Below are 18,480 nucleotides of genomic sequence, written 5' to 3' on the forward strand. Positions count from 1 at the left end.
ATAAAAAAGCTTTCAAGTAATGTAACCCCAAATTTCTTCGTAAAGTTTCAATAGACCGTAAGAAAGGGATCAAACACCAGACTGTCGAATTATTTTCTTAGGAGTTGGGTAGGAGGAAGAGAATGATGAACAATGTATTTGGGGGGGAAACGAATATTTAGAAGTCTATCTAAGGTAAGTTATTCCTGCTTCCATAATTCTCATCATTTTATGAATGGACTAATTTCAGTAAGACTTGAGACCCTCAGACAAGACGGATTTACTACTAATTTCTTGGTGAGATAATATTCTTCCTGTTTCTATACTTTAATACACTGGTTCTAAAATTAAGAGAACAAATTATCTACTTGTAAGCAAGTCTAAGGAAACAGTAAAAACAATCATTCCTAATAATAGACTAGATTAAAACAAGAATAAATTGTTAGTGGGCTGTTCAATAATTTTATGTACTTTAGATTTAAGATGTAGAAACAAACATTTTGTTTTCATCTTTTTCATTCTAACACTATTGAGTATTATCTGTTCATAGAAAATAAATCCAAATGTTTACAATTGTTATAGTAATCAAAACATCCAAGCATTGTGTAGACATCCATGATCAGTTATCCCTAAATCTACAGGCTTCTATTTCTTAAGATTTACATTTAATTGGTATATAGTTCTTCATTTACTCTAAATATCAAAGAACAATAAAGAAGAAAAAAAAGTTTCCTGTTCATATATAAGGGTAAGAGTATTTAGAGGTCCTTTCTCTTCCATTATTTTATGTTGCACACATTGAGTCTATAGGAATGTCACCTGGGTCACACCATTCTCCCTTGGCAAAGGGAATCTCACTCTAGTCCCTCTGCCACACCTCTCCTTCCTCCACATATGCTGCTCTTTCTCATATGGACAGAGCCTCTCAGAAAAGCCACTCAGAAAAGGACAAACACTGCATGATTCCACTTAAATGAGGTACCTAAAATAGTCAAACTCATAGGAACAGGCAGTATAATGGTAGTTGCCAGATACTGGGGGGGTGTCTGCAGTTCAACAGATATTAGTTGTTGTTGTTGTTGTTTTTTCTCATGAGGAAGCCAGCCCTGAGCTAATATCCGTTGCCAATCCGCCTCTTTTTGCTAAGGAAGATTGGCCCTGGGCTAACATCTGTGCCCATCTTCCTCTACTTTATATGGGACACGGCCACAGCACAGCTTGACAAGCAGTGCATCTGTCCGTGCCCAGGATCAAACCTGTGAACCCCACTCCGCCACAGCGGGGCACGCACACTTAACCACTGGGCCACCAGGCAGGCCCAACAGATATTAGTTTCAGTTATGCAAGATAAATAAGTTCTAGAGATCTACTCTACAATGTTATGCCTATAGTTAACTCTCTTGTGCACTTAAAACTTGGTCAAGAGGGTAGATCTCATGTTAAGTATTCTTACTACAATAAAAAAAAAGATTGCTGTGAGCAAATCCATAAATTAATCCATACCTAAGAGAAAAAAGTCAAGAAAAAAGCAGCAGCTCAGTGACACTTTCTCTTAGCACCTTGGGTCCATCCCCTCCTCTCACACATTTCATTCAAATAGACAAGAACCGACCCCAAGTATTCTTTGCACCCTCCATAGCGTTCATGCTCTTACCTGATCATCATTCACCAAGTATTTCTAATTCAATCCAGCCCTGGGTATACTAAGAGTTAGGAGTTTAAAAAGGTGAAAAAGTAAAATAAGAAGTAGAGGGAAAAAAAGCCATGACATAGATTGTGCACAGAATCAAAGTATCAATAGTAACTAATAATAAAATAGCTAACATATAATGAATATTTGCTATGTGTCAGGCATCTAAGCCCTTTACCTGTAACAATTCTTTTAATTCTCACAATGGTCTCTATGCAGTAGGTACTACTTGTTATCCCCCATTTTACAGGTAAAGAAACTAAAGGACAGAGAAGATAAGGGAGCTGACCAAAGTTCATACACTCAGTATTGGCCAAACGGGGACTAGTAACCAGGCATCTGGCTTCGTCTCCTACTGAGGGAGAGCTTCCTAAATGAGGCGAGATGGAGCCTGCAAGAATAGCCGTCTAGGGGAGGCAAAAGAGAGGGAGCTGGCCTAACTGGCTGACAAAGCTTGTGTGGTAGGGAAATAAAAATGCAGGTAGATAGGCAACAAGCGATCAAGTGGCAGAAGTCCATAAAAATCCGGGCATTTGCTTGAACTTAACATGGTGGGCAAGTGGGAGCCACGCTGGGTTCAAGAATGAGAAGGCACAGTTCAAGTATACACAGAAGATATAAGGAGAGTAAGAGACAAAATACTAAGTCTCTTTATGAAAATCAATAGTCAAATTACCATAAGCACTTAATCATCTGATAAAGGCGAGCTTCTTCGAATTCAAACTATAAAAAAACCTTACAAGAAAAACAAAAACTGAACCCTCAATTCATTTGTGAGGGTGAAATCTAAATGCAAAGATACAAGCCCTGATGACCAGGAGGACAAGGGAGAGGAGGGAAAGCCTCATATGTCCACACACAAGGGCACCCCCATCTGCAGAAGTTAATTTGCCTCCTTTCTGACTCCTTAACTTTGCAGCCCACTAAAGCTTCAATTCAGTGAACGTTTTTCAGGAAATAAGTTTACCAAAACTCTATTTTAATAGAACATTAATCCCAACAGCTAGTTTTATTAGTGCCTTTAAAATCTACTGAATGTAGAATTTTATCTAAAAATATGCTTGAATTCTCATATCCAAAAGAACTTTCCTGACATGGTTTCTCCGCATCCTGCTTTATTTTGTTTCATAGTCCTATCGCTGCCTTACATTATCTCATATTTATTCATTATCCTCCTCCCTATTAGAACATATGTCCAAGAGTGGCACAACTTTGTCCTTTTCACCATGAAACCAAATCCCCAGTGCCTAGAACAGTGCCAGGCATATAGGAGCTCAACAAATGTTTGTTAAACTCCTTCATTTCATCCATTCATTTATTTATTGAATCAAATGCCCTCAAAGATTGTTATTTTTCCAACCTTGATGGAGAGAAGTAGAAGCAGTTTTTGGTTATAAAATTGTGTCAGGTTGACTCAGGCGTCCCTTTGCAGACTCCATGGGTTTATTTTCAGCGTTGTTTGGGAGTAGGCTTTGCAGGGGTATGCAGAAACAGGGAGATAAATATATTTCTGCTGTATGAATTCAGATGCAATGTGCCTGAAACTGTCTGTTCTGTGGGGGGGTCGTATGTATTCTTGTCTGAATAGTTGTTTACAAGAGATGCAGAGTTTAAATTTAAAAGATGACAATAGGAGAGAAAAGCAAGGGACAATTTGTGCTCACATTGTAGAGGAATGCACAAAGCAAATGAGTGGGGTTAGGTATGGCTGACACTGGCCCAGATTGTGGATACCACACAAATGTGATATTTACGATTTCAGGACTCCAAGGCTAGGATATACAGTGATGCCAGATTCTCCAGATTGATTTAAATACCCAACCGGGTCCAGGGGACAAGTCCACGGTCTTTCCTTGAAGGAGTAACATTGCCATTGCGAGTTATTCCAAAGCAAAGTAGTTCCAAGGACAGGAAATCAGGCCTAACATTTCCAGAAGGCACTACAGAAAACACATTTTGAACTTCAACAAAAGGAGGGACTTTCTATTTGAATTTAAAAGAAGGAAAAAAAGACAGTTAAAGCTACAACAAGACAGTATGCAGTCCCGGCAGGAGGTCAGGTACACAGAGCAATGGAACAGAGCACTCAAATAGACGCACACTTACATGGACAACTGAGGAGGAGTGGAAGGGAAGACTGAGTCTGTAGCCATCTCTCTCTCCACCCTCCTGCCTGAGCGTGGCTCTGTTTTCCTACAAATGCCTATTATCTCTTCACATTTGACTCCCAACCTACATACCCAGCCATAATATCTGATTACATACATTGACAACTCCCACATTTTCATCTGGATACTCTACTGACCTAACACAATGTGTTAAAACCTCATTTCCTTCTTGCCCCAAAATTGGCTGCCTCTCCCGTTTCTGCCAATGGTTGCACAAGCTCAAAAGCTGATTCTTCTTGCCCCTTCACTCTAATCAACCCCCATCGTATCTTACCTCAAACATCTTGGGCATTTCTCCTTATTTACATTTTCACTGCTTTCAGCAGTTGGCAACCTTATCAAAATACTCATGGACTGCAACAATTGAACACCTCTCCCAGCCTCCAAGCTAGTTCTCAATCCATTTTATATACCACTTCATTACCCCATGTTTCTAAATCTATGCTTTTAACATTTTAACCTTCTGCTCAAAGCTTTTGGTAATAATCCCACTACTGATGAGATCAAGTTTAAACTCCCTCGCCATGGGGCTGGCCGGGTGGCGCAGCGGTTGGGTGCACACGTTCCGCTTCGGCGGCCCGGGGTTCAGATCCTGGGTGCGGACTTATTCACTGCTCATCAAGCCATGCTGAGGCAGCGTCCCGCATAGAAGAGCTACAACTCTACAACTATGATATACAACTATGTACTGGGGCTTTGGGGAGAAAAAAAGAAAAAGAAAAAAAAAAAAGAGGGAGATTGGCAACACATGTTAGCACAGGGCCAATCTTCCTCAAGAAATTAAATAAATAAATACATACATACATACATACATACTCCCTCGCCAGGATACTTGAGGTACCGTTCCAGCTGGTCCCGACCTACCTGTCATCCTGCCTCCAATTTGCCAAAGTAGACGAGATTCATGACTTATGCTTTCCCTCCCCCCGCCAAAAAAATGTAGGCCTCAAGAGTGGAGATCTAATCTAACTTTACTCATTCCTTTACATGTAGAAGGCTCTGTAAAATGTTTGATTTGAGCTTCCTGCCCCTGTGCCTTTGGATAGGCCAGTCTTCCTGCAGTGGTCTCCTACCTCTCACTCGACTCCTACTCATCTTTTAGATCCACACTCAAGCCTTACATCTCCATCAACACCTTCCTTAAACCCTCACTATCATTTATTGCTTAAATCCTTGTTACTCGGAGTGTGGTCTTCACTAGCATGACCTAGGAGTTTGCTAGAAATACAGAATCAGAAGTCCTGCCTATACCTAATGGATCAGAATCTGCATCCGAACCAGATCTCAAGGTGTTTTATAGGCACACTGAAGTTTCAGAAGCAATTGCTTAAAGCACTCTAACTCCTAAGCAAGTCTGGGTAATTTCTCACTCATAGCTTCTAAAAATTACAAATTGCTCCCTATCTCCAGAACTTCCTTCCTACCCAACCAATTTCATGGAGCTCATGTCTGACAGATACATATTAAAAACAATTCCTGGGGCCGGCCTGGTGGCTTAGGGGTTAAGTGCACGCACTCCGCTACTGGCGGCCCTGGTTCAGATCCCAGGCGCGCACCGACGCACCGCTTCTCCGGCCATGCTGAGGCCGCATCCCACATACAGCAACTAGAAGGATGTGCAACTATGACATACACCTATCTACTGGGGCTTTGGGGGGAAAAAAAAAAAGGAGGAGGATTGGCAATAGATGTTAGCTCAGAGCCGGTCTTCCTCAGCAAAAAGAGGAGGATTAGCATGGATGTTAGCTCAGGGCTGATCTTCCTCACAAATAAATTAATTAATTAAATTAAAACAATTCCTTTGCTCAATCATCATATCTTTCATTAGGACACACTTAGAGGCAGAATTTTATAACAGACCACTGGATTTGGAGTCATAATGAGGGTTCCCTCTTGCACTAAGCATGTGACCTTGAGCAAGCCACTGAACCCTTAGTTTCCATATCTGTAAACTCAGGCAACCACTCTATCTTATGAAGTAGTCATGAAATTATATGAGGCATTAAGCAAAGTGTTAAAATGTTATTTTCTTTCCACTCTTACTCTCAAAAGCGGTATTTTTCCTCTTTTATATATTTAACGGCCTTAAAACTCAAGTGCTTTCTATTATTGCATCTAAGCCATCCCACTAGCTATTTAAAGGAGAACTGTCCTTGTTTGTATTCTTCTTGGATTTTCCAAGAAATCTGTCTGGGGCTATGGTTAGTTTCATGTGTCTTGGTACTCTTAAACATCACAATCACAAAACAAAAGTTTAATAAATATTTGTTCCTACTAATGAAAAGCAATCATTCCTGATGGTTTACATTTAACTGCTTGCAAGAAAGGACTTAACAAGTCGGTAAGAGAAGTGATCACTCCATTTATTGTTAAGTCTTGGTAAAGGAATTCTGAAAGTGTTTCTTTTTTTTTTTTTTTTTTTCCTCTTAGTTGATTGCTTTATTCTTTTTTGTGCTTGAGTCATTTCTTGGACTTTGCTTTTCAGTCACTATCTGATCCCTCACTCTTTTTTCTGCAATGAGAGAGGAGTTTCATCTTACTGGAATTAGGCTGTGCTATTTATTGTTACACTTGATGCTCTATGCTTACCACTTGTTTCAAACCCTCCAATGGCTACATTGATAGGACTCTGGGCAATGTACTGAAGTCATTTTTCTTCTTTATTAGATAACGTAACTATAATTTATCTTTTTGCTTATAGTTTGGGCTTTCAAACAGGACTTCAAATTATTAATCATTAAGGCTTTGTATATGATTTAATATATAATGACCCAAGCTGTAACAAAAATAATATACCATTTTATATTTTTTTAATAAGCACTTATTCCCAGCCAAGGATGTTTGGATGAGGGAGTCATGGTTTAGTTTGGTTTTAACAAGATTAAGTAAACTAGAGCCTCAAAAACTGGTAAATAGGAAATTATTCTAAATAAAATATATTTACCAGTTCTATTTTTAAAAGATATGTTCCACACCAGTGCTATAAAGGTCAAAGTATGGTAGTATGATGCTGAGCAATTTAGGTTATAAGGTTTTACAATCCTTAGCCTTTAATAGGAATGTTCCATTATCATGGCAACTACAACTGAACATTCATAAATATCTGCATGACACTCATAAAACCTACAAAGGCATTTATGTGCACATATCAGTAAAATCCAGATCCTCTGTTATTTCTCAACTAGCCAGTGTTAAAAGCCCACACATGTAGCATTTCTTCTAAGACACACGTGCTCATTTAACATTCCTAAAATTAAGGTCTTATAATCACTGATCTTAGATTTGATGGCATATTGTAGTCTTATATCTATTTGAAGTTACTTCACTCACAAACTAGGAAAAAATTTTTAAATCATAATGCAAAGATACGTTTGGATATATCTGCCATATATCAAATGAGGTAATATCAATCATATACACAAATCCATTTTGGGTACAGCTGGTCTGGTTAAAAAGCAACTCACGACAACTTCAGTGACATAGCACTAGAAAGAAAACAGCCTTTAAAAATTTGCTGATATAAGTCTATTTAGACTATTTATTGTGGTTAAACAGTGGAAGGAGTCCAAGCTTTGTAGGCTAAGACACCCCCTGAATTAAAATCCTAGTTCCATTATTTGCCCAAGGTCAAATAGCTAAGCAAGTTACTCTTTGACTCATTTCACCTCAGGCATCTAAAGCAAAATGGAGATACCCGGCTGGGCTGTTACTAGGTTAGAAATAACTAATGTTAAACACCTGACAGTGCCTGAGAGCTCTTATCCAGTTTGTCTAAACCTAAGCGAATAGCAGTGATAGGCATATTTCTGAAATACCCTGGACACTTTGGTACACTGGTTTCCTTCCCTAGTAGCTACTAATCACTGTAAATCCAGCACTCCCATAGAGTTATAAACTACAAATCGTTCCAATGCTCCTTAAGACACAAAACCAAGCATTAAGACCTACGGCTTTTCATCTCCATTTTTTATTTTAAGATCAAGGTAGGAGAGGACGAGATCTTGGTCCTCTTCTACTCAATCAGGATTCAGGATCTGTACATGGTGAATATTAAATATCCAAAAGATGTGGTTGACAAGCCACAAGATAAAAGGTGTACAGGTGAGAAGACTCAACACCCCTATACTAAGCCTCATATACCCACTCACCCGCGTCAGGCTGTCAGGACTGTGCTGCTTCTATCTATCCTAGAAGCAGTCATCTGTGGCTCCAGCAGCCCAAGGTTTGCATCAATGGATGTCAGAGTCTCTAATCAAGAGACTTCTTTTTGCCTCTTTCTTGTAAGTAGAATGAAAAGGAGATTGGAAAATACAGTGAGAAAGGACAAAGAGCTCTATTTCTTTTTTTTGGTGCGGAAAATTGGCCCTGAGCTAACATCTGTTGCCAATCTTCCTCTTTTCACTTGAGGAAGATTGTCCCTGAGCTGACATCTGTGCCAGTCTTCCTCTATTTTGTAAGTGGGATGCTGCCACAGCATGGCTTGATGAGAGGTGTGTAGGTCCGCGCCTGGGTTCCCAACCCACAAACCCAAGGCTGCCAAAGCGGAACACGCGAACTTAACCACTGTGCACCAAGCCAGCCCCAAAGAGCTCTATTTCTTAATCTGAGACATGGCATGGTCTGGACACCCACATTTAATTCTAATACTCCTACTAGTTCTCCTCCAAGACAGGAATCAAGCCCTTACAGCGAAATGAGTTCATCACTAAGAAAGACAAGGATCTGGGGACCCTCAGGATCTGGTGCCTCACTCTTTGAAGGCTTATATAAATTTTCACATATGTTCTTATTTAATGTGTGTGTGCTCTATCACACAGTATTTTATAGGTGAATACACACTATTATACACAAAATAGAGCCGGAGATAATACCTAGTAGAGATTTTTCCTTCTCAATATTAAGCCAAAAGAAATCTAATAGCATGTCAGCCAAACTGTTTACCCAGATATAGATTCTTTTGATTATTTCCATATCTTGGTAAATTAAAGAAAAAAACAGAACAAAAATATTTCAAAAAAGCCAATGTTATTATAATGTAATGAAATGGCAAAATGTAATAGCAGTGATACTTGGTATTCTTCACATTTATTTAGGGATTTCTCCCCCAAATTGTTCAAAGCATAGTGAGCAAACCCTTGTTAAACTGATAGCAATTAATGCAAACAGAGCTTAATTCAAAGCAGCTACTTCTCTTTGGGAGACTAGACTCCCCCACTTTTTCCATTTTTAACTTAAGAAAAACTGGCTTACCTGAAGTGTGTTCATAGCATGTTTTTAATCTACTCTTTTTTGAATGGAATTTTATTGCACTATCATTCATGTTTAAGAATAACATTGAGTTACTTAAATTTATACAGCAAGTGCACTTTTTTATGTTTCCTTAAAATTAAAGGTTTTTCAGTAACACTTTTAGAACATGTTTTCTTAGGTTTCCAGTGCATATTCGGTCAGTGGTGTCTGAAGCAATGGTACTAAGCTCTTCAAAAGAAAAAGTGATGACACATCACCCTGTCTCCCAGTTCAGTCGGGATACTCAGAAAGGTATGCCTCTGAGAAATGCAAGACTAAGTCTATCAGCAGCCAACCCCACCTGGGATGGCCACTCAGCATAACAAATAATACCAGGGCAATTACTCCTAAATCATAACTAATCCATTAACCTAAACTCAAAGATAATAGTCAATAAACAATCTATTTAACACTTGATAGTGAGGCTCTACTTCTTTAAAAAAAAAAAAAATCCAGTTATAATGTTCTGTCAAAGCAGACTAAAACACAAAAGTGTTGACTTTTTTCATCGTATGCAAGTGCAACTGGAACTAAATAATAAGCAAGACTTTTGACCTCACAAACAGTGCCTATTGCTCTTTTTTAGTATCTAGGGTAAAAAAAAAAAATATTTCGTATAATATAATCTAGACTTTTTAAGCTATTAGTATAGTAGCCTTTTGATGAACAAAACAAATGAAAGATGCCCAAAAGGAGCAGCTAAGTTTTCTGTCCAGTGGGAAACATGGCTGCAGTGTGCATTTGAGTTCAGTGAAGTCAAGATTATGAACACCTACTCCAAAAAGAAAATCCATAAGCCCTGCAGAAGCCTTTTAGAGAACAGTGTCTGGTCTGGCCTAACTAAAGGATAATGCTCCTCATGACCAAAATGACAAACTTTTCATAGAAATGAAGGATAGAATGAGACAATAAAAATAAACCCATAAACAAAGTAAAGTTTTAGATTTGGATTTGTGTTGTAGACTGGTTGTGGTTACACGAAAGCGTTTTTTTGACGTGCTTTTTAAGATATGAAAACAACACTTTTTAAAGAAATGGATTCAAATCAAAATATTTACAGTATTTCAGGAAATACACAGAAACTTGAGGTCTCAAATTAATAAAACTGTATTGGTCCCAATACATAGAGGCAAGAGCAAATAAATTTAGCTGTCCATTCTCTGGTTTCCAGCTTTGCTATGCTAGCAAAATAGATAGGCTGTAAAAAGTTGACTAAACATGAATGTCAGGGAAAAAATTTTATTTTAATATCTACTCCCAATTAAAAGACAGGATCAGTCTAAAAAGACCTGAATTCCCATAAAGAGCCTATAGCTAATCATCACAATTGAAGTAGCCAGGGTCCAGATTTTTTCCTCCATGTTCTTCTGCAGGGAACACATATCTTCATATGGTCAAGAAGGGAAAGCTAAATTATGAAAATCACAGTGATAATTCAATACCACTTATTGAGCACTACTATATGCCAGGTGCTATACACTTTACATATCTGACTTGATGTAATCATTAAGACACCCTTGTAAGTTACGGCTACCCCCTAAATGGTATTATTTGCTAAGCTTCAAGAGAGTAGCAATTACATCTGTCTTGTCTACTGAAAAGCAAAGTGATCAGAGGGAGGAAAAGTAACCTAAGGTCATTCAGCCACCAAGTAACTGAATGGGATGGAATTAAACCCATGACAGTACACCTAAATCCCTGCTCTCATCCAAGATGCTTATCTATTCAGAACGACTGATGTACATGGACTCAACTTCTTGTTTCATCCTGGGGGGAAGGTGACTGAGAAAATCAGCCTGGAGTATCAAATGACTGTTAAGAAATCATCAAGTTTCCGCATGCTCATAGTCTTCAAATAGTTTTATCATACCAAAGTCAAAGGTATTTTGTGACTTTTTTTTTTTTAATTGTTTAACGTTAGGCAAATGTAAAAGGTACCAGAGCAGGTAGCTTGACTTTGGAAGGAACAAAGCTTACTGTAAACTTGGTAAAATTTCTTGAAGTAATTTTAATGACTTCTCCTCAAAGGTTACCTCCACTATTGGTTCCTGCTTTTAAAAATTTCTATTTCTTGTCCTTGAGCTTCTACAAGCTATTCCAACTACCCATATAACCATATTTTCCCACACAAATGTCTTAAGCATACACTTAGATTTATTTCACAAGATGAAAAGTGATTGGTGATCATAATATGAAGACATTAAAATGTTTCTAAAACTTCATATAAGCATAGAACATTCCTCAAATGCCAGTTAAATAGTATCAGTATTTATCATTTGCACATCAGCATAGGGATTAAAACGTCCACCAACTACTCTGAAAGGCCATGGTCCAAAACTCCAATTTTAGTTTATTACTCATACACTGAGAAGAAACACATATTTTTTTCAAGTGTATAAATGTTAGATTATGTTGTAATATGCCTTATCATTATTCTGCAATGATAAGTGAAAGGCAATTGAAACCAAAAGTTCAAGGACTTCTTTGCCAGATCTGCTTTGAAGTTTTGAAAGATGAGAATAAAAAGAGGAAGACTTGGCAAAGAAGAAAAAAAAAGTCAGTTCCCACCTATAAAGCCTGGTTTTAAAATTTCCAGGAAGTATTCATAATTAAATTTTAATTTTCAAATAAACATTTAACCCCTAACATGTGAGGAACAAGGAGATAAAGGGAATAATACATTGTCCCTGCCATCAAATAGTTTCAAGTCTAGGGAAAAATTAGATGAAGATGACAACAAGAAGTTCTTTGAAAGCCCAGAAGAGAAACCAATGTCACCTCCAAACAGAAGTGTTTCCTCATTAAAAAGTTGAAATATCTGGTTATCTCTATTTTCCCCGAGAATCCTGTGCATTTGTCTTATCACATGTATTCTAACTGAACTTATGGGGACATTCCTTCAATAATGTGAACCCCACTAAGGGCAGGCCTCCATCTAATTTATGTTTGTGTAAGTATACGCCACAGAGAAGATGCTGCATCAATACTTAGTATACGACAAACAAGTGAATGACTTCTCTGAAACCAAAATTTCCCCTTATTGTATTAAGCGCCATTTTCTATTCTGTAGCTCCAGAAATAGATGTAAGCACACATATACTCTCACACAAATAATCAGTTAAATGAGACCAGAATATAGCATGAAACTCAGAAAAACAATGCTTAACATTTCCAGTTGCTGGTGAAGCTCTCATTTTCAAAAGTGACTTGATGGGACCTACAGATATTATAGTGCATAAATTTTTTAAAGTTTGACTAATTCAACATAGACAGCCCTACAGACAATAATTTGAAAGAAGAATCCCTTCAACAAAAATTTATCTCTTTGGTTTAACCCTTTGAAGGACCTCGTTATAAAATAAATGCTATCTGGTAAGCAGAAGCAAATTCTACCATCCTCCCATGAACTGACCCATGATAACTGCTAATCAGATGAGCTGCCAAGTGAGACTTTTTGGAGCAATGACTATAGGTCAGATTACTTTTGAAGACAAAGACCCTGGCCAGAAAAGTCTACAACATCAAGTCTCACCCAGCAAGCCAAGACACAATCAGGCCCCATGGCTTTTTGGATTTAAGGGAGTGGAGAGCTGAAGAAAAAGAGGGAGCATCCAGAAACTTGTTTATCTATCCAAAAAATAAATTAAGAACTACAAACAGAGAGAAAAAAATATCAGATAAACCCTCAGTTATTCTTTAGCTTGTCCCAGCATCAGACCTGCCTCATATCCCAAAACCTTTCTCTGCAGCTAAGCTGACTTAGATATTCAAATTTTGCAATTAAAGAATATTTGAAAACGTGGGCATACATTTTTGCTTCTGGCCTTAAACAGAGCCTCAGCAACCCAAAAGAATTAAAAAACTCCCCCTTTCGGTAACTACCTAACACTAGAGAATAACTTATGTGTGCAGTGCAAACTTCCTTTCTGTTTTACTCCCTTCTAATTACTTGGTAGGAAGGGAACATTTTAAAATAGTAACATGAATTGACAGGTGGAAGTCACCATGCTCAAGTTACAGATCCAAGCTTGGATATTATTAAGCTTGCTTTTTTCTTTCTTTCTTTCTTTCTTTTTTAAACAAATTAAGATGTTGAGAAACTCATTTGAAAGACAGGAATCTGAAAAAAAGGTAAAACCAGGTTTAAATCAGAAAAGAGGAGAAAGTTACATAATTCAAAGTAAGTATATATTTTACTTACATGAATAAAAACCTTAAGTAAATACACATATACACATTCTCATCTCAAGCCCAATTTGGCAGACTGTTAATAGAGTGCCATCTGGGAAACTGATTCCTTACAGTATTGCCGCAGAAATCAAGCACCCTTTTGAAGCTTTAGAGAACAGTTAAATCCTTAAAATATCATTTTGAGCCTTCTTTATTTTCACAAGGGAGATATGTTAACACTAATCTTGCTTCCAACTACTGTTCCTTTGGCAACCAGCATGTGTAAAAATAAGATACTTGATTTCTGTACTCTCCATTTGATAGATTTCTTAAACTCAGTCAATATCAACGTTTAAAGTTACATTTTACACCTAAAATATTAATATCCTAAATACTGAAAAAGTCTGTACTAGAAAATAATTTTTCTTTGCATCACTGAAATACTGTGTTCAAAAGCACTGCTATCCTGTAATTTTATTATGAACAGAACGTATCTAAGGAAATGCTACAAACTGGATTGGAAATGGTAAGGGGGTGGAAAGAAGAAACATGTTTACAATCTGTTCAAACTCTCAGCTTAAAAATTTCAATATATAATTCGGTTAGAGCAATGGTTTAAATACAGGACTTAGTCTCTGAGTCAAATTGCTAGACATTTAAAATTAAAACCTTTAATGTTCAACCGTACCCTTATGTCAACTTCAATTCCGCCAATGCAGGACCTCTGGGCTACTCTGTTGAGTGCCTTCTACAATGACCAATTGCTCTGTGCCTCTTAATGACCAGATGCCGCCCCAGACCATGACACTTACTGTAGGAGCTCTCCAGTGTGCTGTGGCATGGCGTTATGGCCACAGTGCTTACTCTCCTACAGAAAGGACTGCAGAGACAGCTCTGCGGATTGTCTGTGCTTCCTAAGCTCAGTATGGCTATTTAGTAAACGGTTAATAATAATGATGCAATTATTGATACAGAAGCTAAATTTCATGGCCCCAGTAACCATCTTAACTAGGATAAGTTCTACCTCAATCTATCATGCATGGAGGTTAAGTCACAAATTTGCTTATTAGCTTGTTGAGAAGAAAAGAAGTAAAGATGGATCCCATCCATTAAAGTCAAGAACGTCAAAATTAAAGTATCAACTGACTTTTGAATATATTTAGTCCCAAAATAAACAGAATTCAAGCATACTTGGAAAAATTCAAACTACTACTTCCTGCAAGAAGTAAAATAATTCAGTTAGAAAATTCAATCACATATTAATATGTATAATTACAGAAATATAAAGAGTACCCTAGTTGTTTGACTAGTGAAAAGTTATTATTGCAGATTAAATGGTAAATCTCATATTGCTGGAAAATAAGGTTTTGTAGTTAGGGTCTGCATTATTGAAATTATTCAATAGCAATGGCTCTTTAAATTAATTGCTTCTCCTACTGCCACTCATTCTCACTCATTCTATGCAAAGCACCTTATGCCATCCATGTTTTTGTCCTTGCTGTCCACTAACAAAATATACCTCACATTTGCCAACATGGAGGGTATAAACTGTCCTTTCCTACTTGTTCTCAGCAAGTCATGAAAACGTGTATCTTAGAATGCACTTGCAGTAAGAACAACAGGTCTATGAACTGTTAATGCAGTCCTGGCAGTTGAGTTTTGATAGAGCATTTAAAATAGTCAAGTAGTTTGCCACATTATTGCTAATTTTAATGTATACAGGTGAGCAAAATAATGTCAAAGTACTCACACGTTACCGTACACTCAAATTATGAGTGTGTCCCTTTTAAATGGACAAACATACTAACATGGAACTGAATAAATTATTTTAAGGTAGTAAGTAAAAAGTTATATTTTAGCAAAACGTAAAAGTCTGTTAGTATCCCTCGTTTCCACATGATTATCTTGCTGGCAGAGTGGAACTAAGTATGTAATTCTAAGCCTAAGAAGTCAGAGTTTCTCAACCTTGCCACTATTGATATTTGGATTTGGAAAATTCTTCGTTATGGAAGCTGTTCTGTTCATTAAAGAGTATTTAGCAGCACCCCTGACCCCCTAGATGCCAGTAGCACCCCCACCCCAGCTACAATGACCAAAAATATCCCCAGACATTGCCAAATGTCCCAAGGGGGGCAAAGCTGTCCCCAGTTGAGAACCACTGGTCTAACCAACACCAAGTCCTTTAAGCTACAATAAGCATATAGCACAAGATTTTTCACCTATTGGAGTCTCCACATTATATAAGAACAAAAACTAAGAACTAAGAAATGCATTACTATTACGCAAGCAATTATTTGCTTTCCTTTAAATCTGCTTCCTTTTATAAGAAAGCTATCTCAAGGCTTAAGAGCTGAGATATTTAAATATCTCAATATTTTTAAATAAGCCATTTGCCAGCTTCCTCGTTTCATAACTGGAAGGCTTCCTCCCTTCTGTTGCGTAGACTCAGGGTTGACCACGGTGCTCTCCGGTTCAACAAGATGGAATTATCAGAGGAAATGTTTTCAAGCTGAGTCAAGGTTCTCGCTCTGGCGATCTCCCTAGTACTACCTGGGCACACCTTGCTTTTAGGGACTTGTGGTTTCCACTGAAACAAGTTGTTCTGCATACCTCCCACTATGGCTGTAACTACTTGACCTCCCAGTTTCAGTTGTCAGTAATTTAATTTTGCTGAAGGCTGAGCCCAGATACTGATTTTTCCTAAACACTTCAGACCCAGCATCTCATGAAATAGGCTCCAGGCAAGCTTTGCTCAGAGCACCCTTGGAATTAGGAGCCAACAAACACGTTTTTCCTAGTCCACAGCCTACTCAAATATCGGCTAGAGTTTCAAAACAGTATGATTTTCAGGGGAAAAGATGTTTATTCTTAATAGACAGCAACAACTTAAGAAAAAGACTTTCCAAGTCAAAAGTTTCTTTGCCCAACAGATAGGTCTTATGTCTATTAGGAAAAACACAAGTTTACCGATAGTTATTTTTCATGGAATTTAAACATGACCTTGCATACTGCAGAAGTAAACATGCCATTCTGGCGATGAAACTTAGGATTCCTCAACTATCTTTCGATTAATCAGAAACGCGGACAGACTCATCTGTGCTATGCACAGATCATCGCTGTGTCATCTAGAAACGCTTCTTCAACAGACCTAGAAGCATATAGGTTCAAAATGGCTTGTTCATTTAAAAATATTAATATACTTAGACTTTTAAAAGACTGACTCTACCTGGGACTTTAGGTTACACTGCCAAAAGACAATGTGTACTATAAAAGATATTTATATACAGGGTTATTTTTCTTTAGAAAAAAAGTTGGCCATATTTAAGATTTTACAGTCAATTTTTTAATAACTATTGAAGCTATTACAACAGGGATATTAACCATAAACTAAATCTTTGAATTGGCAGAAACTAATTTTTCCATTTCTATTATTTCTATAGATAGAATAAAGTGTTTATTTTCTTCCCTGGAAAAAGGTGAATTAAGTTTAAAAGCCATTATGATACGGAAGTAGCCACTTCAAAATTAAATCATTTTCCTGTCACATTTATCTGGTAACACGAGTTTATTCTGATTCACTGAAAGCAAATTTGTAGGGGAAAAAAAATCCCACAAGAGCTTAAAACCAGATTTCCTGAAACCATATACTCACACATGAACACCATTTTCCACCTAAAACCCAACAGAAACACCTGCGCACATGTTTTCACCACCCCCCACTTTCACTTTCTTATCCATACTATTAGAATAGTGAAAAACAGTTCATTTTTAAAATTCAGCCACAATTGACAAGGTCATTAGCACTATATGTTGGTCCCAGGCACTGCTGCCTTCCAAATATTAAGAAAGTCTGTTTTACCACTGTCCTACTCTCACTTTTATGTTAGTAATTATGTCTTAATTCCAAACGTAAAAAAAAAATATTTTAAAAGAAGTCTTTTTACTCTGTAAGCTATAATATAACCTCTAAGTTTGCTTTATAAGCATAATGAGAATCTTCACCATTAGCAACCAAACATTACCGTGCTGGGCAAGCATTAAAATATCAACTACCATAATAACAACAATAAACAAACACATAGGGGAAAAAAAAAAAAAAAAATATCAACTACCGTTTCGGTTGGTATCAAGATTTAAAATGAGACCATGACATGCTGATTACAGACAGCTTCACATTCACAGTCCCTCAGCTATTTTTTAAATAGTCTGCTTTGGAATGAGAACAGAAGAAGGCAGAAGAAGGATTTTTCAGTAATCACGGGCTCTCAGGAATTCTTTTCACTTAAGCAACAAGCCCCTAGTTTAAAAAAATATATAACAAACCAGTGAAACTTACTTGACAGTGACTCGATTTGATAAATCCTGTAGATCCCCAGGATGGAAAAGCTGGGCTTCTTTCAATCCAATCTGTTCACAAGCTTTCAAAAAAACGTTTACATTATCCTGTGAAAAGAAGTGGAAAGTGATTGCTTAGCCGAGCTCTCTCTTAGACAAAGGTTACAAATTTTTATGTTATAACTTCCAAGCTTCAAAGTCCAATTACAGCCAGCAAAAAAGGAGGCAGGAAGACCAATGCATACATATACTTAGAAGAAATACACGGTCATGTTTAGCCTTTCAGTCTTCCAGAGCATAAACGGTAGTGAAATCTTATGCCCGGGCGGGCATATGCTGTTTCTGTGATCTTTGTGACTGGCACGTTAAACATTACCTGTTATAGGACAAGTGCCTAGCCACTGAGCAGTAATCTACACTTTGATGTCAGCTCGGCTCTGCAAACAAACGCCCTCTTCCCAGCTTTGCACGACAAGCCTCACCTCTCCTCTTTAAAAATAACTCCAGCTACTGACGTTCACCCACCCAGAAACTGTTGGCAGGGAAGGAATAAGAGGAGGAACGTTCTGTTTCTATGATTACAAATTACAGAACGACTGTGGAATACCACACCTGGAATCTAGGTTTGGTTGCCGAGCCGGCTTTTGACAGACAGGGAAACCATACTACAGGACCCAGGAGAAGCCTAGTGTTCATTGGCCAGATCGCATAGTTTAGGTGTGGTACATTACTCATCCCTGCACCTGCCTCAGGAACTGCCTCCAAAAAACGAAAATCTAGGTTGCCCTCATCTCTGATTTCAAAACCAAAATCATCCATTCACAAAGCAATGCTTTTCATTCATGTAAA

At 37.6% G+C, this 18,480-nt stretch overlaps 1 protein-coding gene across 1 annotated transcript in view; it reads right to left on the minus strand.

Annotated features, from left to right (window-relative positions):
• Positions 1–18,480, minus strand: part of LMO7 (LIM domain 7) — a 196,769-nt gene that overhangs the window by 77,805 nt on the left and 100,484 nt on the right. The window contains 1 exon segment of the mRNA XM_087435974.1: positions 17,633–17,739. Coding sequence (XP_087292100.1) covers positions 17,633–17,739 — 107 coding nt within the window.

Source organism: Ceratotherium simum, chromosome 10 (genome assembly GCF_057802395.1).
Source record: "Ceratotherium simum simum isolate JZ-2026a chromosome 10, ASM5780239v1, whole genome shotgun sequence".
NCBI classification, from domain to species: Eukaryota; Metazoa; Chordata; class Mammalia; order Perissodactyla; family Rhinocerotidae; genus Ceratotherium; species Ceratotherium simum.